Genomic DNA, 23,576 nt, shown 5'->3' on the forward strand with positions numbered 1-23,576 from the left:
TTTTCACAAGTGTTCTTATGTTCAATTGTACATTTGAATTTCGGTACACTTATGACTTTATTTTGAAAAGATGTCGTATAGCCCAATATGAACTCGTCGCTAAATCGCACATGATCTTTACACGTCTTGTAATGCTATCAGCATTTAAACCGTTGTATTTGAGTAAGATCACAGTAAGTATGAATTGCATGAAAGGTTTTTTAGAGTGTACATGTTATTCTTTAGTGCGGTCGTGGGTTGTAGTTTGTTAAATGATCAGAATAGAATATTAATTGCATGTAAAGTTTTTTAGAGTGTACATGTTCTGTTATTTTTAGTAACCAAGCCATTCTTACGCGAATGTCTGGCGAATACTGAACGTAGCTCGCTAATCTCGCGTTTCCGGAGAAGAAGAAATTAGTTATGTATTCACAGCTTTCGGTCTGGAGGGCGTCGACACCACGGATTATATAGATTTACGTTTGAATGTTATTTTTCTCCTTTCAATTTATCTTTATTTCACATTTTTTTTTTAATTTGAAGTATTAAATATCCGCTTCTCATTAGCAGACCAAAACACTTTGGCGCAATTAACTTAATTATTTTCTCTGGGGCAACCAGCTCTGACGTTCAGGTCTTTTCAGTGGCAAAAGCAGCCAAAGGCAGAAACAAAGACCCTGACACCTGCTAAACTAACCCTGAACTACAATCCAGATACATGAGGTGCTTCGTATCTTTAAAAAATATATTTTACACTGTGTTTTAAACACAGCATTGTAACTTAATGTCAAATTTACAAAGCAACGTCATTCAAGGGTTCGTGCTGTGCGGAGTAGTTTGGTGAAACTGTCACTGACGAAAGTAGCAGCTTTCCTGACAGGCGAATGGGTGCAAGATTCGTTACCAAGACGTGACAGGAAAATAAATGAGGAATCTGGCACTCAGGATTTTGTGTCTACAATGTATAATGCAGGCCTCACACTGTTAATGTCTTGGTTCTGTAATAAGAAACTAAATTTGAGAACATAACATTGGCGAACAGCTACTCTGATTGTTTTGTTTGTTTTTACTTTTAAGCTTTTCATAACAATTCGGAGATTTGGGTTCAAATGATTTTTAGAGCCATATTTTAAATTACAGTAATGGTTCTGTTTTTCAATTTTTTATGTGTATTACACATGACTAAATAAATTGGCCCACATGAAAGCTTCACTGGATCACTTTTGACTATGAGCTGGACTCAGAAAACTTGAAACAGCCAGTGGAACTGATGCAGACACCTTCACATTGCCTGAGCGCCATCATCTGCTGCAGAATGTGCATAGTAAAAATGTGTATAACTGCTTTTGGATTATTTGACTAAACCCAAATCATGGTGTAGTAGCTAAGTACTAACCTGACATTTATTCTGACTCTTGTTGTGGTTGTTTCTCACCTCACAAACATGTGCACTGAATTAACAGAGCTGGTGAGGAAAACAATTTAAAGGATTCAAAATGGGAGAATTATTCAAATGCAAATAAAAGGATGAGGGGAAGAGAGGAACTGTAGAAGGTCTTGTAAAGCTGGCGTCTGCTGTGATAACTCGTCCTCGTCTCTGTGTGACCAGTATAAAACACGTGTACCAAGCTTAAATTTTAATGATTCAAACCAACAGAAGGTGTTACAAAATCTTTTGTAAAACTTGGGCAAATAGGTGGGACTCCAAATTTTTTCAGAAAATATATCTATTAACTTTTATAGCTCAGTGGTTAAGGTACTTGACTTGTAATTGGAAGGTTGCTGGTTCAAGCCCCACCCCTGTTAAGTTGCCAAAGTTTGGCCCCTGAGCAACACCCTTAACTCTTAATTGCCCAAGTTGTACTCAGTCATAATTGGAAGGGTTTTTTTTTAAGATAAAAGCATCAGCTAAATGCCATAAATGTAAATTAAATGTGAGGAACATTCATAAATATGTATCATAAGCAAGATTCCCCTTCATGGACTCACACAGCATCACACAAAACAGATTAACAATTAAACCAACAGTGAAGTGTGATCTTTGTATCTAATTCAAAGGCTTCCACCCATCCAGTGTACAACAGACATCACTTTATATAGATTTCAGCTCATAGGCATCTCAATCCATTACTGTGCCCAATGACAACAGCAGTCAAAGAAGGTCAGCCATTTTCCATTGTACAGATGAATGTCCAGGCCCAAGTAGAGATGTTTTCTGAGACTGGGAGAGGCTTTTCTCGCTTTTGTAAGAGGCTCTGCCTGCAGGCTACTGAGCTCAAACCTCACTTCACTCTTGACATGGAAAGGATATACGGTGCAGTTGAGATATTTTGACGTCAAGAACATAAGAAGCACTGAAATTGTTTGAGGGCTTTCTGACAAGCTTTTGGAGTGGGCTTGTTAAGATTACTGCTTTTGTTATGATAAGAGTATTGAGAGAAAGAGCAAAATGTCAGCACTGCAGTGGATGATCAGTAACCGACTACATTACATTCCTTCACTAAATAGAACTGCATTGGTCCAGAGTGCAGGTGTGTCAGACCACTTATGACAACTTCTACTCGACTATACTTAGTCTGGCAGTCTCTTCATGCCTGTGTGGGCTCATTACATCACTGTTACTGCAGGTGTTCTATGGCCCATCACTAGGTTGGTGCTGCTCACAATACTGTACACCATACAGGCATTGTAGGTCAGTCTACAGCTAGAACAGAGATAAGATGGCTAAAGCAGAGTCAGGCAGATCACTCAGGCAGATCACCAAAACCCTGCTCACCTCTTTAAGTAATAACCTCTTTACATAATAACCCTTATTTGAGGGAAAACAGTTCCTGTTGGAGACTGGCTGTCTCAGGTGTTACTATTTCACACTTCTAAAGTGTATAAGCACTCAGCATATTCACATATCCCTGCTGAGGTTTCTGATTATGAGATGGTAATTTACTTAACATTTCAATAATGAAGCACAAATGATGATTTATTATTATTGTTGTAGTACTTGTTACTAATAATAATCATGACATAAAATGAATAGGGTACTGGATTGAACTGAACTTCCTTATAGGATCTGAACAAAGTGCACTCAGAAACCAAGACCACAACAATTTATTCTTCAGGATTCTAACTCCAATTTATGGCCAACTTGTAATATTTTTCAGTTTGTTAAAGGCTGAAAAGCATAAAGTACTAGAGTTCTTATGACATCATACCACATTTCAGACGTGCAGGGTGTATTCTTCATTTCTCAGTTCAGTTTCACAGAATTTAGTGTTTAAAATAGGAGATTATTTAGTTTGATAATCTCTTTATTAACCTTGATATATTTCTAAACCAAAATCAAGCCAAAACCTTGAATTGAAACTGCACTTTCCCTGCTGGAGCATCCTTTCACTGGTGCACCACATGCTTTAATGTGGAACAAATTTAATGCTCCATTTGTGCAATATTCCCATGAGCTATTCAGTAGTTACCAAGATATGTGTTGTCCTCCATTTTGATTGTAGCAATGAGCAAAGAATCAATGTGTTTAGGTCTTAATTTCAATACAGAAGTATTGCTTTTTTCATTTTTAAAGATTTAGTAGGGGACTAATTGGAAGAACTCTCATGAAGTCTGATTACCACAGGGTGGTGGGCTGAAGTGGGTCAGAAAATCCATATTGTTTGGGGTTTCTCATGTCTGACCGCCCCTGGTGTTATCCTGAGATCATATGTGTGCATGTAAATTATTTGAGCTCTGATGGAGGGGCTTCAGTCTTATTGACAGGAGTTTAATCCCCCCCACAAATGTCCCAACATCTGACACGACCATGGATTTCTGTAGAGGATGCAGCCAAATCTCATAACTCTGAATAACTCTGAGTAACAACGTCTGATGGAAGAAGTTGGGTGCAGAACATAGAATACAACATTTATCCAGCATTAACATTACTGCAGCGCAGCACAGCACGACTCAAATGTGCTTGTTTGTGGCTGTTTGTGTAGTGTCCACAACAAGGAGTGGGTTATATGCCAGGATACACCTCCGCCATGTTCTATATCAGACACATCAGGACACACCTCCCCTATGTTCTATATCAGACATACTTGTTATTGCACTAAGACATTTGCACAATCAGGAAACTGAGGCTGCAAAAGAAAGATGAGCCACACGGGCCAGTAATGGCACGCTGGGTGGCTATGAGCAACCCTCAGGATGGGAACCCCTGTGTGAGAGCATCTATGACCTGATTTCCACATTCCCAACACTGTCCCAACACTGTCCCAAGTTCAGGGATGCACCCCGATATCACGCGAATCCAACTACACATGTCTGTATTCACCTTTTGTCCAAAACCAGAAAGTCACGTGTTGTGACAACTAGTTCACATGATTGAATCATCCAGCCAATCGAAAGCTGCAGTTTGATCTGACTTTAGTCAAAGAGAGAAATCATTTTCCTGCTTGTCGTTCTTGTTTTTAATAATCACTTTGCAAACCTTGAAAGTGGCAGCCACTGGATTCCAGCTACACCTGAGGTAATGCTTCTTTTAAGGTGTTTTGTGTTTTGTCAAACTGTGATTTGTGTTCCAAATATGTATTAATATTTAAAATGATCAATTTAACAAAGTTAACCTTATTATTGACATTACAACCTTATTATTGACATTACAATCATTTTAACTAGTTGTGCCAAGTCTTTTAAAAGAATTCAAGGTATTAACGTATCAGGGTATCTCATAGATGGCCATATTGTGCTATGTAATACAGCATTTTCTAAACAAATATATTATCTTTGGATATATTTTGGTTTAACTGGCTTTGATAATGCTCTGGGATACTAGGCCATTTTTACATGCAATTCATCATTAAATCATAATGACCTACTCCTGTCTCATAAATATTTGTGAACGTTGTTTGGGAATGGTTTGATTTGATTGTCAAGGACATGTGTGTTTGAGCTATTATACCTAATTACACAAATACAATAGCACAGCACAGAATAAAGCGTTTTCCATCCCTCAAGAGACTTATTCATTGAGATTCTCTTAATCACACTACCACACTGTCTACAAAACAGCGCATCCATCTCTAATGGGAAATAATGTAGCCTAAATGAATCACTGGGTACTTATGTCCAGTTAATCCATTCAAATCCACTGACTTTAAGGAAGTTTTATCAGAATCACATGAAATATATCATGGAAGTGACAGGATTCCAGACACTGAAGACTACTCTCATAGTCTTGATAGGGACTGAGATTATAGCAGTTTCCCTGGTTGTCAGTCTTGGACTGTGTTTAGTGTGATAGAGCAAAGCTAAGTCATTAACATTAGTTATTAATAAGTTGAACTTGAAAATGAATTGAGCCTTCTACTAAACTTTAATACTAATATGTGCAACTGTATCCTCATACTATACTTTGAACTAGTATGGAAAGTACATTTAAATGGTACCATTTTCTGGACTTTTTTTTTCAAATCAGTATTTTTCATTTATGTATGTTTTCTTTCTGCTAAGAGTAAATGAAGACTGCAACTGTAGGAATTTGATGAACACCAAACATTAATTAATAACTAGAGGCAAGAAGTCGACAGATCTGTTTAGGACCTGTGCCTGCGCATAGTTGCTTTTGTGGCCATTTTGAAAAGTGTAGTTATGAAACAAAATTGAGGACATATTAACGTTGAAGGCAAGCTGGTAACAACCCGCCATTTTTTAATATTAGTTTTAGCGGCGCATTTTTTCGTGTTTTCGAGTATATACTGAGATACACCGAGACAGTTCACTTTTCTGTAATAACTGAAGTAAGCATAAGCTGCAAATGTGTACTTTCACAGCCATCATTCCCCGGTTTTGTCTGTTTGTGATTCAGCATTTGACTCTTCTGCCCTTCCGAGTTGAAGATCGTGTCAAATATACTAAAATCAGAACACCAGGGTACTAAAAATGAGACCCCCATGTTGCGTTAGTCCTTGCGTAAACACGAATTTTACTGTTGAAATCGACTTTTGCAAATTGTGACGTTCACGCATCAGCGGGCTCGTCCTTCTTTGTTATGTCTGAAGCTGTAGGCGCCAGGCCGAGAGGCTCCACGCAGTGGAGTGGGGGTGGGATTCGAACAGCGCCCGGCCAAGCGCGAAGCGTGCGTAATTCGATAGCCGCAGCAAAAGAGGTCAGACGCTCGTTAGCAGAAAGCTTGACCCACTTTCCACGTCGGACGTCGTGAGAAATGCTGCTCCTACCGCAAGACACTTTCTGCGTGATCAGCGCAAGCGCTAAACTGCAGATTAATACTGACGGAAAACCCTGGCTGAGTCCTGACAAAACCTTTGTTCTCGACCCATGTCATTAATGCGTGATTATGTGCGCGTGTGAGTGTTTGTGTGTGTGAGAGAGAGAGAGAGAGAGAGAGAGAGAGAGAGAGAGAGAGAGAGAGAGAGAGAGAGAGAGAGAGAGACAGACAGACAGAGACAGAGAGACAGACTCTGACTAGACTTAGTGTCCATAACCTGAGAGAAATGGTCATCACAAGAAACAGAAGTCCCGAGAAGAACGAATGCAGTCAGTGCAGCTCAGGAGAAAGAGAAACATGCACCAAATATACACACCTCACACAAGACTTCTTACACTCATTAAAACATACATGCCCAATTTTATATAGAAAATGATACAATTATGTTGCACGTGTTTAGGAGAAATTGCAGAATGTATTAAAACATCACGTTTATAACTGCTACACTAAGCGAAATCAATCGAGCCATATTTTAAACTAGTCCCAGAGAGAGAGAGAGAGAGAGAGAGAGAGAGAGAGAGAGAGAGAGAGAGAGAGAGAGAGAGAGAGAGACAGACAGACATACAGACATACCCACCATGTATGGTCAGTTTTTTCCTGCTCTGGTCTCATATTATTGCAGTAGCTCAAAGCAGAAGAACCAAATATCCAAACAACCTCATTTAGTATTGTAATGATTATTCTCATTGTATGTATTTAGCATTGTATGGACAGAATGATTAAAACATGAAAAGTAAGGTTTGATATTCTTTGCCCTGTGCTATCTCTTACTCATCCAAACACTCTTCTCTAATGCCCTCAGCATCTCGAGGGGATCTTATTAGTGCTTCTGTCAGAGGTTCTTGGTCACCTTCATGGTTTGCATTGGTCATCATGGTTTTCTGTGGATTATTTTTGTTATGTGAAAATGCTACTCTCTAACCCTTGGATGTGGATAATCTGGATTTAAGATTTTACATAATCTGGCATTCTGTGGGAGATTGTAGGACATCTGTTTGCAGTCCCATTCCTCCATAATCATCCAAGCTTCTTCAATACCCTTGTGCCTGCAAGGTGCTGAAACATTTATGAGCGAAAAGAAATGTCTCACCATTGTCAGAGACTCAGGCACTCATCTATGTCTTTGTGTCACCCTTATATTTATAATTGTAAGATGTTCCTCAGATATTCTCAGACTATGTTATAGGCTACAGAGAGGGGCAGAATTAGAGAATGCAGAATTTTGATGTTACACTTTATCTTGTCCTGGAAATGGTAAATCCATAGATCGTATTCTGACCTTTCCCGAGCTGCCTTTGAATTCCAGAAATACTCTTACAATGGGATGCCATTCAGCTTTTGTTGTTTTAAAATTTTAACAAAGTTCTCTGTAAGATTCTTTTATTCTTTAAACTACACCTGAATGCATTAAAAAATTGTAACCCTTTAGAAAATAAATTATATACCATTTTTTTTCACCTGATTTTCTACTTACCCATAGGTGTTTGGCTGTTAAACCCTCTACTCCCAAACTCACCTAAAGGTCCTTGTTAACTGTCAAACCAAGACCCATTATCCTCCCCCCTGCTATGGAGTATACCAATGTCCAATCAGAGGGGGGACTCAGAGTCAATCTTACCATCAGGCTCCTCATGCACGGCAAGGTAAAAGTCAACCACATGAGCCAGACAATTGTTTCTCTTCAGTGGGGCCAGGGCTAAACAATGTGGATTTTATACTTGAATAGCAGCAGCACTCTAATTTAGGTATCACTTCACATTCTAGGAGGTCGGTAGCATCATTGGCAAGGTGAGAAAACCTGCCTTTTTATGGATGAGTACATCTCATTTTTAACTGCATGTGTATTTACTGTCTTACAAAAAAACACTATTTTCTTTTTTTCAGAAAGGAGAAACAGTGAAGAAAATGCGTGAGGAGGTAGGTTTACTTTGGTGGTTCAGACATTGTCTACATCAGACTCCATTGCAGTGGTTCCTCCTGCCCTTTCTGCTTCCTGTTCCACAATGCTTCACGAGTTACTGTCTCACCTGTACTGTCTCCACAGAGCAGTGCCCGTATAAACATTTCAGAAGGGACCTGTCCCGAAAGGATAGTCACTATCACAGGGCCTACAGATGCCATATTTAAGGCTTTTGCCATGATTGCATACAAGTTTGAAGAGGTACTTCATCTACCTCCCGTTATCAAGCTCAGTGCAGAAACAAGCTCAAACACCACCACCCCTACCCATTACCCTTGATTGACTATTTTTGAAGGCTGTGGTCAACATCTACTAGAACTGAGTGTGTCCCTCCCTCTCAGGACATTGTTACTTCCATGAGTAACAGCCAGGCCACCAGTAAACCTCCAGTGACCCTGCGTCTGTTAGTGCCAGCCAGCCAGTGTGGCTCTCTAATCGGGAAGGGAGGCTCTAAGATCAAGGAGATGAGGGAGGTAAGCTGTGCTACACAGCCTTACTTCAAATGAATTAACTTTCCCACTGATCATTATAACACAGGTCAGGCTGAGTAAATCACAATAAACCAAATAAACAACACAAGTGTCCAGAGCTTAAGCCATGCTGATGCAATATAGCTACAAGACATAGTGTTGCTGTGTAGCCTTTCCTCCAGGTGATGGTGCTGCTCCTGGTGTTCAGTCTACAGGAGCCCAGGTGCAGGTGGCAGGAGACATGCTACCAAACTCTACCGAGCGCGCTGTTACCATCTCGGGAACTCCAGATGCCATCATTCACTGTGTGAAGCAGATCTGCATGCTGATGCTGGTGGTGAGGTCTGCATGCTGATGCTGGAGGTGGTGTTATAAGGTTCACACAACAGGGCGGAATGCTTTGTGAGGCTCATGTCACTTCACTCGACATTCTTTACTTTTTGGGTGACCAAATGTTGGTGGGAACCTTCTGTGTCAGTGCATATAAAGTTGAGCATATGGACCCGAGGCCCTGCAGGTCTCTCGGTAGGCTGAATATTCCTGTTCTCATCTCGCTCCGGACATCTGTTGAGCCCCCTTACCCATGTTCCTCTTTCCCTGTCCAAATCTTGCTAACTGACCTTGCCTTTTTTTGACCTGTCAGTGTCCACCCAAAGGTGCCACTATCCCGTACAGGCCTAAGCCTGCCTCTATTCCCATGATCTTCTCCGGGGCGCAGGTAAGGGCAGATGGGCTGGCGGCACCCTCAGCGACCAACCTCAGCCTGTTGCTGCAGCACCAGCCACTGCCTGTGAGTGCACTCTCATACCATTTGCCCTCTCACCATGTATACTCCAACCTGCACACTAGGGAACTCATACTATACTGTGATGTTAATGCAAGTTACCTTACCTTACACTGGAAAACCCTGTGTTACAGTAATAAAGGCTATTCTACATTATCATTTGTGTTTGTTGGATCATGTGGTTGCTATGATTCATAAATGCACCCATTTCATCTAGAAAGGACACTTGTAGTAGACAACCAAAAATATTGCTCATTTGCACTTTGTAACTTTTCACAATATCAAAATTACATTGGCCAACACTGCGATATTAACAAGTGATATATTGTGCAGTCCTGATACAGTCCTGATACACTACTTCTTTTTCTACAGATGTTAATAGGAGTGAGAACTGATGAGTGAAACATTGGCTCACACATAACATTTTTTATATATTGGGTTGATGTCATATGATATATTGATGTATTGGGTTGATCTTATGATATATCGATGCACAAATCAAGCCTGACACCTAAGAGAAAATATGAGTTTTTCTGACATTTGTGTGATGAATTCCTCCCTTGTGATATCTTTTCCAGACATACACCATTCAGGGGCAGTTTGCCATCCCTCATCCCGATGTGAGTAGAGTGGTTTATTTAATTCACTAATCTATCTTTCTTTTACTGCCTTTGCTTCTGCTGTTCAACTTAACTGACATGTTAACAATTGTACCAGGAATAGCACAGACCTTATCCACACAGCCTGATGTCAGGTTTAGTCCTGTTAGAACTCTGCAGTCTTGACCCATCTGTTAAATCCTGTCCAGAGAACTTAATTGAGGATGTGGAGGCTTCTGGGTGGTGACGATAACCTCTTAGCTGTCCTGTCCCTCCTCCCCTCCCCAGCAGTTGACCAAACTCCATCAGCTGGGTATGCAGCAAACCCCCCTCCCCCCCCTTGGACAGACCACACCCACTTTCCCTGGTATGTACCTGTCCACCCCACCTGCTCACACCCTTCACTTTGTTCCTGTAGAACTGTTCTCACTCTCTCACTCTTCTCACACTGCCCTCACCTCCTCTACCCTTGGGAGAGATCCGGTCAATATGTCATGATCTTCCACTGAGTTAATATTTAGACGGCATCCATCTGAAGTGCTGGAGCACTGCTAGCAGTCATGAAACTACTAAAGCAAAACAGGCCTAGAAAACGGTCACATGTTGCATCCATTATGAAATACATTCTGTTTGCTACAGCCATTTATCCCATAACATTCAAAGCTTGTGAGAGATGGTTCTGTGAGAGATGGTTCACCATCCTATCACTGTTCTGCAGGTCTGGATGCCAGTTCACAGACCAGTATTCATGAGCTTACCATTCCAAATGATGTGAGTGTTGACTTTATTAATCTTGTCAAAATCAAACACTAGCCTAGACTTACACACACTAGGCTAACATTGTCCAAGGCTAACAATAAAACACCCAGTTCCCATCGACATGTCTTTAGGCTGGTATATCTACTACCATGCCTGTAGTATAAGCAAAGCTAAAGTAGTTTTAATTTTTGCCTCTCAAACTGCATCATACTTAATTACTCCTTTCATACTTTAGTATTCTTCATAACCCATAACATCTCTCTTTAGCTAATAGGATGCATAATTGGACGCCAGGGCACAAAAATCAATGAGATTCGTCATATGTCAGGGGCTCAGATCAAAATCGCTAACGCCATGGAGGGGTCATCAGATCGTCAGATCACCATCATGGGCACACCTGCCAACATCAGCTTGGCACAGTATCTCATTAATGCCAGGTAAGCGTAATCGCAATGTTTGTTCATTTGTCTGAGAGTGTCATGTCATTCTTGCCACAGAATCAGTCCTGGGTAACTTGCCCCGTACCTTGAAAAGAAGGGACTCATTTCTCATGCCAGGCATGGGTTTGATGTATCCCTTCAGAGAGGTAATATCCAGGTGCTGTTGGCAGGTTTCAGGATGTGGCAGCAATGTGGACTGATCCTGTTACTATGACGACCTTTTGAAGCCCTGGGCTGTCCTCGTGTGAAAAGCTATGAAATCATCCCATTGTATCCCTTTTTGGACTCCATGAGCCTCCATAGTGACATGGACAGTTTACTTAGGTTTGCTTCTGAGCAAGTGTGAATGGAATTGAAAGAACATTTCAGTCTGTATGTGACTCCTTTCATAAAACAGGAATGACATCATCTGTGCAAGTGTGAGGTGCCATATACAACTTATGTTTCATGTGTCTATGATCTTCTTGTATTGTAGCTAATTTATTCAGCAATTGTTGAGAATTTAGGTAGTTTGTAAAGAATGCTCATGGTTTGTCAGTAAAAGCTTTATGTTTTATTTTCTTGTCAATTTAACTCTTCTGGATTGAACCCATATGATCTGTTAGCACAGAAACATAGCATGCAGAATGTATAGAATCAGTTATGTTCTTATTTCACTCCTTTTATCGTAAATATGCAGAAATGCTTAAAGTGTCATCAAGCAATCCAGCAAGACAAGCTACGAGTCTTAAAATGAAGTTATGAAATAACTGAAGTTTGGGAGACAGGTCACAACTGGAAGTCCTCCTGTTTTAATCACAACCTCTCTTCCCATCTCCCACCATCCTATCATGCCCTGAAAGGCATGGTCTACTAATCATGAGTATACATCTAAATAAATTCCAACAATAGAAAAAAATGTGATGTACATGCAGAAAACAAATTAATGCTCGTGTTATTCTGCAGCGGACACCAGCTGACAATTTGGTAACAAATTATGAGAAAAGGGAGCAGTTGATAAGAGCCTTCAAATTTTGTTTGTACAGAAGCATCACCGCAAATGTTTGAGTCATCCTGTTACGCTTCTGACAGGAACAAGACGAGAGGTAGAATGCAAAATGCAGGAGGCGGTTTATTAAATGAGGGAACATGAACGGTAAAACAAACAGAGGCTAAGGGGTGCTGAGGGTAATATAACACACGGCTGGAGTACACAGAAAAATGCCGATGCAAACCTGACAGAGAGACATAACTTACCATAATAACCAACAACCAGAAGACAAAACCACAGGGCTTAAATAAGCAAGACAATCAGACACTAAACAGATACAGGTGAACATGGGAACAACGGAAACTAAAACAAGGAATGGAATAGAGGAACAGACAGGGGTGGGGAAAATGAAACTAAGGCATGGAACCAGGGAGTGCAGGAAGACAGGGAAACCGTGACATCAGGGACATGAGGAGGGTGGCCATTCGCGACACATCCATTTGCCCTTCAAGGTAATGTGAGATTATAACGACTGAAGTTGCATGAAAAGTCGCAGGAATTCCAATTTGGCTGATCAGACTGAGTTGCATTGCCATGTATCAGATACATATACCACATATGTACCACATATGAAATGGTACAAATTGGAATTGAAAATGTCAGATTCAGTGTGGTTTTTCCTGTTCACACTGCCATCTAAATGACAAATCTGCATCATATATGGAAGGAAAGATTGGATTTGGGCTACTTTTACCTGCTGTGTGAACGGGCTGTGTGAACATGCTCTGCTGGTGCTGGCTAACGACAACAGCGTTAAACAGGTGCATATAGGCAAAAAGCCACATGCATTCTGAACTGGCTATTCTCATTCACACATGGCACATTCACAAACTGGATATGAATCTGATCTAGGAGCACATACAAAAGTGACTCAAATCTGATTAAAAATAAAACATCGATTGTAGTATTTGTGCGTCCACACATTAAGGCAAAAATTGGATTTGATTCACTCCAGGTTGGTAATGTGTATGTAGCCAAAATGTTCAAACTGCAGGCAAATTGAACTTGTTTCTTAAATATGCCTGCAGTGTTATTGTCAAGATCTTTATAGAGCACTCCATAAGATGACCAGAACATCAAACGTTTCTCTGGCCCTGCACTTGGAGATGACTGACTGGTTTGCACTGACTCAGACATTTTATTGTTTTCTGGTAGCTTAATATGTCATGGAAACATGACCTAGCAGTGTGTTAAAAATTCATGTTAAATGCCATATTTGTTATCTGCTATATTTGTGTATTGTAAGCAATTCTGTTTTGACTGTAATCCTATGATAAACATAATGAGAAGACATTTAGTGATTGGGTTTTTGTTTTGTTAGTCACAGGTATAATTCAGCATTTTTTTCCAGATGATTTTTGACTGTGATGTTTCTAATTAGAAGAGGAAAATTACTAATTGCATTTGAATGTAACGATGTGAATCTTTAAAACATGTCATTTGTAGCAGTGCATCTTCAAGCTACAGCCATGCTAACATCCATGCTAACATATCCAGATGATAAAAGTACATCTGGGTTATAAAGTTAGATTCTCAGTTTCATTTTGAACACAGTAGTGGTTAATATGTGCATTTGAAGTATAAATATTTCTATTTAACTTTCTGGAAATTTAGTTGTTTATAGCATAGCATGCTGTATGATAGGCTTTAAATGTTTTTTCCATGTATGCATTATTTAAACATCATTACGTGAGTAATGTACATTTGCACAATGTACATTTTTTGCTGCTTACAGGCAATGCAACTAATTCGATGTTATATATTACATGAACATTATATATACACTAAAGGTCATCACTAATTACATTGTACATCCGTAATTCAATGCCATAATTGCACCATGGTGATTCAATGTTATATACCAACAGGCCAGCCTATCTTGATAAGTAACAGACCAGTACAGTAGGTCTGGGGGGGTCACTCGGTTTGCATTTTCTATGTTTACGGCAGTCTTCAGCTGGTAAATACTGTTTCAAGTGAAAACCAATGCTGTGTTTTGCATCTGCATTACTGTTAACCAGCAAAACCTCTTTCACCACAAGGGGGCAGGTGCATGCTAGCCCTGACCTTCTCCCAATAGGGTTACATTACAGAATTTAGCTGAGACATTTATCCAAAGCAACTTACAATTACAACTGAACACAGTTCAAGAAGTTGAGGTTTAAGGGCTTTGTTCAGGGGCCCAGTAGTGGCAACTTGCCAGTTATGAGGGTTGAACTGGTAACCTTCTAATTACTAGTTAAGTACACTAACCACTGAGCTACCACTGCCCATATTTATAATCGAGGCAGGGTGGAGCCCTAATAAACAAACAAATAAATTAATAAATAAAAATAATAATATTTAAGATTCATTTCTTACTGGCAGTAAAACATTATTCTTGCATGGTATTACTCCAAAGAAAGTCCACAGTTCCTATGTCAACAATTTCTCTCCATTCTCTTTTCTCCAGCTGTCCTTGAAATTTGCCAAAGTGTGGGAACAGATGATAGCGTATAATTCCAGATGAGAGCAAAGCCATTTAACTGGAATGATTTGATGGCTCAGTATGCTAACACACTTACTTAATCAGGAAGACGTGAGAAACAGGACAGAAACCTGCTCCATAATACGCATGACAGGGTCATAGTTGAGGTACAACTACACAGCCACACTCTACAGACAGAGGCAGGGCTCTTCACTTGTGGCGGTCTGGCTGAGGAAGTCTTTAAAGCCTATAGGCTCTATGCAGGATAGCAGGACAATCCAGAAGGACTTTGAGAACATCGTGAGCACAAGTGCAAGCTGACTAGTTCTCTCTCTCCCTTTGCTATGGCAGCCAGGTATAGCCCAGTCAGGTTTAACTGAACTCAATGAAGCTGATATATATATATATATATATACACTTTTAAGTTTATGTTAGTCTGAGATGACATTTTGAACTAGTGCACTACAACTAATTTTGACTTTTTTCCTGTGGTCATAATGACCTGTGGAGAGAGGGTTCTGATACAAACATATTCCATATTCGCTATTGTATTTAAAATTCAAACCTCATCAGCTAACTAATAAGGAGGAAGCAGGGCATTTGTTGCCTATTGGATGTTACACAGCTAAATGAAATAAGTACTACAGCTCAGATGTACCAACATCACTGTTTTACTTTAATCCTTAATAAAAGCGAACACACTGAGATTTATATGATTTAATAAATTCACAGCACATGTTAAAATTCAGATAGATTAATGGCTATTGAACACTAACCGATTGAACTTAATTATTGCAGAATGATTCTCTATTCTGACCAGTTTCTTTCAATTGATTTAACTTCATTAATGCAGCATGGTTTATCCTCACCAGTTATTTTCGATTGATTTTCCATTAAACTAATATGGAATAGTATAGCCCCAGCTGTGAAAAATCTGCTGTAAAAGATGTACAAAGGATTGATCACCCTCTCTCTCTCTCTCTCTCTCTCTCTCTCTCTCTCTCTCTCTCTCTCTCTTTTCCACTTTCTCTCCATCTCTCTACCTCTTTCTGACTCTCTCTCCCCCTCTCCCACTCCCCCTAACTACTTTGCATGTGCCTATAATAAAAAAGCTTTCTGTGTGGTTTTATGCAAAGGCCTATTACCTTAAGCGACACTTACCTTAAATTGAATTTCATCAGGATTAATTTACTCCAACATTCGAATAAAGATAATTAACAAAATTGTATCGCTCCCTTTGAAATAAATAGTGACACCTGAATACATAAACAATATTTAAGTACAGTATATAGTTCAGATTATAAGACCACTTTTTTGTTGAATATAAAGCGATCGGCATTTAAACTTTCTCTTCTAAAAATTAGACCTTGTCCACAAAACTGCTCTCCTGTTCCCTCAGCGAAAGATATTTCCCTCAAATGTAGGCTAATCGCGTTTGGGTTACCTTAACCGTAATGTGAACGTATGCTACTGTGTGTTTCGGAAAGCCTGGACACGTCATCATTGAACGTATGCAGACAGCCCTCTCTCCGCACCAGGTGCTGTCCCTGAGGGTGTTCTATTTTTGCTAAGAAAAAAAGCCCATCGTCGCTCTTCCGATTAGAAAAAAATACCATATTCCGCTACACCCCTGTAAAATGGAGAATCTGGCGGGGCAACAAGTGTGTGAAGACCCGCGGACTCCCTGCGCTCAAATCACGCACTTTCTCAGGAGATGACTGTAGTATAGATTAAGTTTTTAATCCCACTGGAGATGTATCAAAAAGACATTCGCTAAACTTTCTTGTTTAGGTTACACTCGGAGGTAAGAATTCTTGAATTCGCTTTTGAATATGACTGATTTATTGTTATTCATTTTACGATCTTATTCAAATGTAACAACGCTGTACTGTTGACTTCCATTGCAATGCAATAATAAATAATATTGTAGCGGTGTTGAACGTTTGTATTAAAACAGTTTAATACATAGCCGTGGTCGCTGTATCAGCAGACTAGGTTTATGAGGAGATCAAGGCAAGTATAGATCTGTAGATTATGAGCACACATGACCTCATCTGGGGGTAACAAATGGTAACATTTATAAAAGCACTTTTAAAACACAAAGTGTCAGTCAATTTGTGTGTGTGTACGCACGCCTGTGCATTTTGTACTTAGTGCAGATCCTCCTGAAATTTCTGTGGCATCTATATAGAATGCTGTACATTATTTTCAGTGTTATTATCTGTCGAGGCATGGATCATTTTTATTACTAAAGAACTGACTGTAAGTCATGTATTTAAATGTATTTGATACTTAACTATTTTCTGGCCATATCTGAAGCTAGAAAGGAGCAGTACTGGTGACTTGTGCTCCATCCCCCTCACACAGTATTGTTCACTTTAACACTGAAACAAAGGCTCCACGATGGATCTTGTATCTATAAAGGCTGGTGTTGTAGCTGTTTAAATTGCAGGCATTAGATAAGGCTGTGTTACAGAACGCTGTTTACAAATACACAGTTCACATTTTGAGGAATGTACCTTTGGACTTTCCCAGACAGACCTCTGAAAATGACCGCTGTTTTGTGTATGTGGACCTGAGAGGGAAAAGTAGAAGAGAATTCGGATACAGCTTGCAGGTCAGAGGTGTCATGCTGGGGTCTGAACCTGTAACCTTGATACAGCAGAATAATACAGCAGCTTCACCTTCCAAGCGAAGGTTGTGGAGTGCATTACAGCAATGCAAATGTGATTTTGATAAAAAGCAAAATGTAAATGTAATATTTTCCATGGTATTTAAAACCATATGTAAATGTTACCCTTTCCAGGATATTTAAAATGGGCCATATAAATACATCTGGTTGTGTGCCTAATAAGTAGACAAAATGTTTTCAATGATTCTACATTTAAATGTTTCAAGACCAAGCTAAAACTGTTAAAATGTTTCTAGATTATATCAGCTCCTATTTAACACAGGAGAGGCTGCAAACAAAAGAAAATTAAAAGAGCACATTGATGATATGCACGACTTCATCAGATAAAAATGCAGACAACATATTATTTCAGTGTCTGGCTCTTAAATTGAAAGTGAATGGTCCAGTATCCCATTACAGATACATAAAGTAATTGGTAAACGAGGCTGAAACAGGGTACATTTACAATCTGTGTATTAATTACTGCAATCATTGCAGTGCTAGCCTCATGTATGAGACCCTGGAAAAGTCTCTAGGAATGATTCTTAAACCAGAAACTATTTTTATAATGTAAAACTTTTTGACTTATTTACAACCCTTTATACGTTTTTTTCAAAAGTGTCTTTTCCCATTAGCTAACAAAAATATTATAACATGCCCTTTACTGGAACAGTTTGCCTCTATAAGCATAAAGTAACAAGCATGAACCCAATAAATGTATAAAAAAAAACATTTCTATGCACTGAGATAAAATATTGTTTACAAACTTTAGCTGATTTTACAATGCTGATTTTACAAAGGAAAATATAAAATAACACTAGTTATAAAGAATCAGCTATAACCTTTTGCAGTCCATGCCAGTTAACTTTAGGGTCAGTTTGCTTTTAAATTTCTCATTGTTTATCTCTTTCAGTTCATCATCGGGGGACTGTAGGATAAATCACAATCAAACCTAAACAGAATGACAGATTTACTGTGATGGAAGATGCATTTGTGTTTTGACTGTAGTGTTAATAACAATTTGTCCTCCAACATTTTTCAACTCAGGTGCCCCGAAGATTTGGATCTAGATTCCTCTCCAGTGGAATAAACCATCACAGAGCAGGTGGTTCATTCTCTAGTAGTATAAACCCATCCTGAAATCACACAGCTGGCTGTTTATTCTCCCTGCCCAGAATAAGACTTTTTTGGTGTACATAGACAAGGCTCAAATCAGTTGCTGAAGTCCTTTGTATTCATGTTTTTCAGTATATTTCCAAGTTTCTAATTCTGTATGTTAAAGATGGCTTGGTGGAGGCATGTTGCAAAATTCCATGTAGGAAGTAACTCCCCACATTCTAGCCATCGCTGAATAATGTAGCTGACTTGTCCTTTGGGGATTTGTGGCCTGGAATTATAAGAAATAAGCCAGTGCACTGGAAAGTTTTTTTTGCCAGTGTCTGTAATATGGGTGATAGTCTGCTGATGAGCATCACAGGGGTTTTGTATCTGGTTTTCTCAGTCGGTACCTTGCCTCCTTGTCCCAATGACTGCAAGTGCACAGAGAGGAACCAGCTCAAGATGGTCCACTGTGTATCCCGTAATCTCAACCAAATTCCAACGGATATTCCAGAGGACACTGTGTCTCTCCAGCTAGCTTCCAATCGTATCACCTATATCCCCAGCCAGGCCTTCAAGGGGCTACACCTTCTCCAGGAGTTGGACATCTCCAACAACGCCATCGAGGCGGTGGAGGAAGGAGCCTTCCAGGGCATCTCGGAGGGCCTACGGGTCTTAGACTTATCCAACAACTTGTTGCAGAGAGTCCCGAGGGAGACGTTTGCTAGGCTACATGCTAGGATCAGCCTGGCGGGAAACCCCTGGCACTGTGAGTGCGCCCTCCAGGAGGTTCTGAGGGAGCTGCAGCTGAACCCTGATACGGTGAACAAGGTGAACTGCCACACAGCTGTGAGGGAGGAGTACGTCGACAAGCCCATTATACAGGTGCTTGACTCAGGTGTCAACCTCTGCAGCTTCCAGCGCAAGACCACTGATGTGGCCATGCTCGTCACCATGTTTGGCTGGTTCATCATGGTGATAGCCTACGTGGTGTACTACATGCGACAGAACCAGGAGGGTACCCGCAGGCATCTGGAGTACCTCAGAGCCCTACCCAGCAGCCCCAGAGAGAGAAAAGATACAGACACTATCAGCACAGTTCTATAGCACCATTTCTGAATCCTCTACAGCTGGCGACTTCCTCAAGGTCTTCATAAATAAGTGTCAGACATCCATAACAAAACAACATTAGGGAATATTGGAATTGTATTTTTTGTGTCAAAGGCTGCATTTATAACAGGTTCCTACAGCAGAATGGGAATTTAGTTACACTCACCATCCACTTTATTAGAAGCATATACAATGCACCAAACTCGTTTGCACTTTTATTAGGTACACTTATCTGCCTTATAAATGTATTTTATAGATGAACAATTATAGTCTGTAATCGATATGTTGAAAGGTATAATTCGTCAGCTACTCTTTACCCTGTTCATCCCTTGTCAGTTTTCAACCAGACAACCATCACTGACAGAATATTTTCCTAGCTTGAGGCTAACTCAAACTGGCAACAGATATGTAATGGTCTCTGATTGTACACCTACATTATGTTTCTGACATGTAAATGTTTCTAATAAAGTGGGTGGCGAATCTGTGTGTGTATTAGTTATGCTATGGGTGTTCCAGGCCCCAGTGTACTGTTTCATTCCTTTGTCTGCAGTTGGTTTTCTGATGGAACACAGTCCTGGTGTTATCTTCATTTCTTCTCTGCCCTAACAGAACCAATTTCCATAAGAGCAGAAGTGGGAAAGTAATTCCTGGCAGTCCCAGGAATTCATCCATCACTGATTACCCAACAACGAATGTGTATCCCTGCTATGGGAATGGGAACCAGGGATGATGGGGATGTTGGATTCTGTGGGATAGTTCATGCAGACAGAATGAGTATTTCCTTCAATATGTTGCTAAATATGCTGTATATAATATTCAGTAGTAGTATAGTATACTCAGTAGTAGTATAGTATATTCAGTAACTCCAGTATAATCTGTAGACTAATTATTCCCAGTTCATTCAGTCATATTAATAACAAGTCATGATTGTAATTACAAGCCATAGTGAATGTTTTGGTGAATTTCACACTGTGTTTAATTAACAATGAAGATAATGTACAATGTGTTTGGTAAATGTGGTGATGTGTGTGTGTGTGTCTGTGTGTGTGTGTGTGTGTGTGTGTGTGTGTGTGTGTGTGTGTGTGTGATTATGTATCTGTCTTTATGTCTGTCTGTCTGTCTTCGAAAGGACGCACCCAGCTGAAGGAATAGGCTGTTTGGACAGATCATGAACTCACTTGTTTCCTTGCTTATGTGCCTTGGATAGTCTGTCCTCCAAGACAATGAACATCAGTGTGCATATGTTTGCTTGTGGAGAGGGGACAGTGTTAGATACAACACGGGGGGAGTTATCCTCTTTGTACCTCCGTTTTTCACTCCTTTCCTTAATAGGCTCTCCTTGATCATATCTGCATTCTAGAATGCTATGTCTAAATTTAACAGCCAAATGACAGGGTAGATTAGCCACCAGGAACAATAAGTCACATTGAATTAAAGGTTATATTTGTGCACTTCATTAGATTAGTAGTGATTTTTTCTGGCTTCCTTTTCCAATGCAAAGTACAGCTGTACAGTTGGGTGGAGGTTGAGGCTGGGTGGAGGCCTGGTAGAGGGTGAGGCTGGGTGGAGGCTGGGTAGAAGGTGAGGTTGGGTGGAGGCTGAGTAGAAGGTGAAGCTGGGTGGAGGGTGAGGCCCAGCCCCCCTTGAGATGTAACACAGATGGTGTTGAGTGCTTTATGGTGTTGTACGTTATGCATATGGATGGTGTTATACCTTATGCATATGGTGTCATAGATATACATTTTCTGCAACTGTGCTGAATTAATATATACATTTATATAATAAGAGTGGTATTTAAGTGAATATGACAGCAAGTATTGATCATGTGTACCCACTAGCATATGTGCTTCTTGTCTCTGACAGCACTCTGAAATTATTCCAGCTAAGAATGCATTATACTGTATAGTATAACATATTGTATAATATGCTTTGGACTTGGCCCAGATGTACATGGTGCACCAGTCAGTGATAGACTTATCTCTAGAGGGCCTGTCAGAAACCTGTTATTTTCCTGTTACAGGTCCAATTACAGGTTCTCCAATGTGTCGTTAACATTTGCCCCTCCTCATCACCCCTAGAAAGACAAGGTGAGGCAAGATGGGTTTATTTCTATAGTACTTTTCATACACAGTGGCAATTCAAAGTGCTTTACATAGACATTGAAAAATTAAATAATAAAGTGTATTTATAAATAACTAATATTAAGCTGTACCATTAACTGTACCATAGTGGGAGCCGAAGTAAGAGTTTAAGAATCGGAGTGATGGGTTTTGTTCGTCTCTGGCCTTTACCATGCTAAGACCACTGCGTGTTAATAATTCTGAACTCTCTCTTTAGACAGGTGGAGGGTGCTTTGGGAGGGTTGCTTTAAAAATGTATTCCATTACATCTTACTGATTACCTATTAAAAATGGGAGTTAGGACGACTTCTAAGTGTCTGTAATTGACAGAGACCCTAAAAATGAGAACATTAAGTAATTTAAAAAAAAATATCTTTTCATGGTGCCCAAAATCCCTGGTGGCTCCTCTGTCATTTTTTTTATTTATTTATTTTTTTTTAATGTATTACATTTCATATCTCCTCAACATTAAATGAAGTAACTTGAAACAAAAATCAAATGTATTACGGCATATAGTGGGAAGAAATAGAGTTTCAAAGTGTCGTAATAAATGTTTAGTGACGGAATTTGTCAGATGCCCATTCCTCTGGTTCCCTACAGGTGAGGTTTTGACCAATTAGGAGAGAAAGGAAGCCAGAGAGAGATCCATGCTGGCTCCATTTCAAATTAAACATTCCCCTTAACTGAATCCAGACTATAACAGTCTACAAAATATATATCGTTCTGTCCTAATCCTCCAATCAAACATAGAGTGAACTGTGGCAATTAATTTAGGTATTAGATGATCATGTATTTAAAATTAATGCACTTTTCAGGGCCAGAAACTCCTACATTCAAAACTGGCCTAGGAATTGAAATTAACCAATGAAAGCAGAACAGATTTCAGCAGTTTAATAATATAAAGTGCAATTGTTGTGGATAGCAAGATTGCACTCACAAGGCACTATTGTCACGATTAGTCTCTCCCAGCTTCCATGTTCTATGTTTTCTCTGTCTTGTATATTTTTGTTCCATGCCGTAGTTTTGTTTTCTCTGCCCCTCATTTGATTTTCCACACCTGTCCCTCGTTTCTACCTTGTTAAGTTCATGTATTTAAACCATGTCTGATTCCGTGTGTTTTTGGCTGTTCATTGCGTTTGTTTGGTGGAATGTGTTTATTTGAATGCTTGCATTTATGTGTTTGAATGTTTGAATATGTTAGAAAGCCTGTCTGTTTTTTGAAGCCTGCATTTGTTAGCCCGTGTGTTATTTGGTTGTTTCTGTTGTAGCCTGCTTCCCCTGTTTGTCTTTGTGCACTTGTGTTTTTGGTTTATCATGTATCCCATACTCTCTGTGTTGGCTCTATGATCCTGGACTACCCTAACAACTCTGAATCTGGATTTGCCCTTAATAAATCTCACTTTTCTCTGCACGTTTCCGCCTCCTTACCGCTCACAGTTACAACTATACTGGGATCATGAGGAGTTATGGCTTGCTACAACATGATGGTTTTGGCATATTCAGACTATTTGAGTATTATCTGATTATTATTTTAATTATTTGTTATTTCTGTCAACTCTGAGTCAGTTGATGGCTCCAGATCAAAACAAAATAAAATAGCCAATCTCTCGCTAAATGACTGCAATGAAAATACTCAATGTATTGAACTAATAATACACATGTACTTATGTTTTTGATAGATAAACATGTTTGTGTAAACAAAAAAATATAGTTTGGGGTTTATGTTTGTATGACGTTCAATGCTTTAAAAAATTTAAATCTAATATATATATATATATATATATATATATATATATATAAAGAAAAACGCCAAAA

The 23,576-nt window shown here is 39.5% G+C and overlaps 1 protein-coding gene and 1 pseudogene across 10 annotated transcripts; both read left to right on the top strand.

The window, feature by feature from the left end:
- The first annotated feature begins 125 nt into the window (after nt 1-125).
- On the top strand, nt 126-23,172 carry LOC113583703 (poly(rC)-binding protein 3). Of its 8 annotated transcripts, none has more exons than XM_081710425.1 (13): nt 126-173; nt 7,734-7,896; nt 8,018-8,041; nt 8,138-8,170; nt 8,298-8,414; nt 8,555-8,686; nt 8,892-9,020; nt 9,327-9,473; nt 10,046-10,087; nt 10,355-10,433; nt 10,785-10,837; nt 11,093-11,262; nt 20,251-23,172. In XM_081710425.1, exons 2-13 carry the CDS (start codon nt 7,822-7,824, stop codon nt 20,369-20,371), a joined length of 1,122 nt encoding a protein of 373 aa, XP_081566551.1. In that variant the 5' UTR covers nt 126-173; nt 7,734-7,821; the 3' UTR covers nt 20,372-23,172. The 8 variants fall into 8 exon arrangements, with proteins under 8 accessions (XP_081566551.1, XP_081566550.1, XP_081566552.1 ...); XM_081710424.1 differs by lacking the exon at nt 126-173 and adding an exon at nt 3,748-4,495; XM_081710426.1 differs by lacking the exon at nt 126-173 and adding an exon at nt 3,748-4,495 and having other exon boundaries at nt 10,358-10,433.
- On the top strand, nt 15,930-20,237 carry LOC113583692 (leucine-rich repeat-containing protein 3 pseudogene; annotated as a pseudogene). 2 transcript variants are annotated; one of them, XR_014122608.1, is made up of 3 exons: nt 15,930-16,566; nt 17,298-17,379; nt 18,481-20,237. The product of XR_014122608.1 is annotated as a leucine-rich repeat-containing protein 3 pseudogene, transcript variant X1 (transcript). The 2 variants fall into 2 exon arrangements; XR_014122609.1 differs by lacking the exon at nt 17,298-17,379.
- Nucleotides 23,173-23,576: the final 404 nt, after the last annotated feature.

Source organism: Electrophorus electricus, chromosome 3 (genome assembly GCF_041902795.1).
Source record: "Electrophorus electricus isolate QZ-2024a chromosome 3, ASM4190279v1, whole genome shotgun sequence".
In the NCBI taxonomy this organism is placed as follows: domain Eukaryota; kingdom Metazoa; phylum Chordata; class Actinopteri; order Gymnotiformes; family Gymnotidae; genus Electrophorus; species Electrophorus electricus.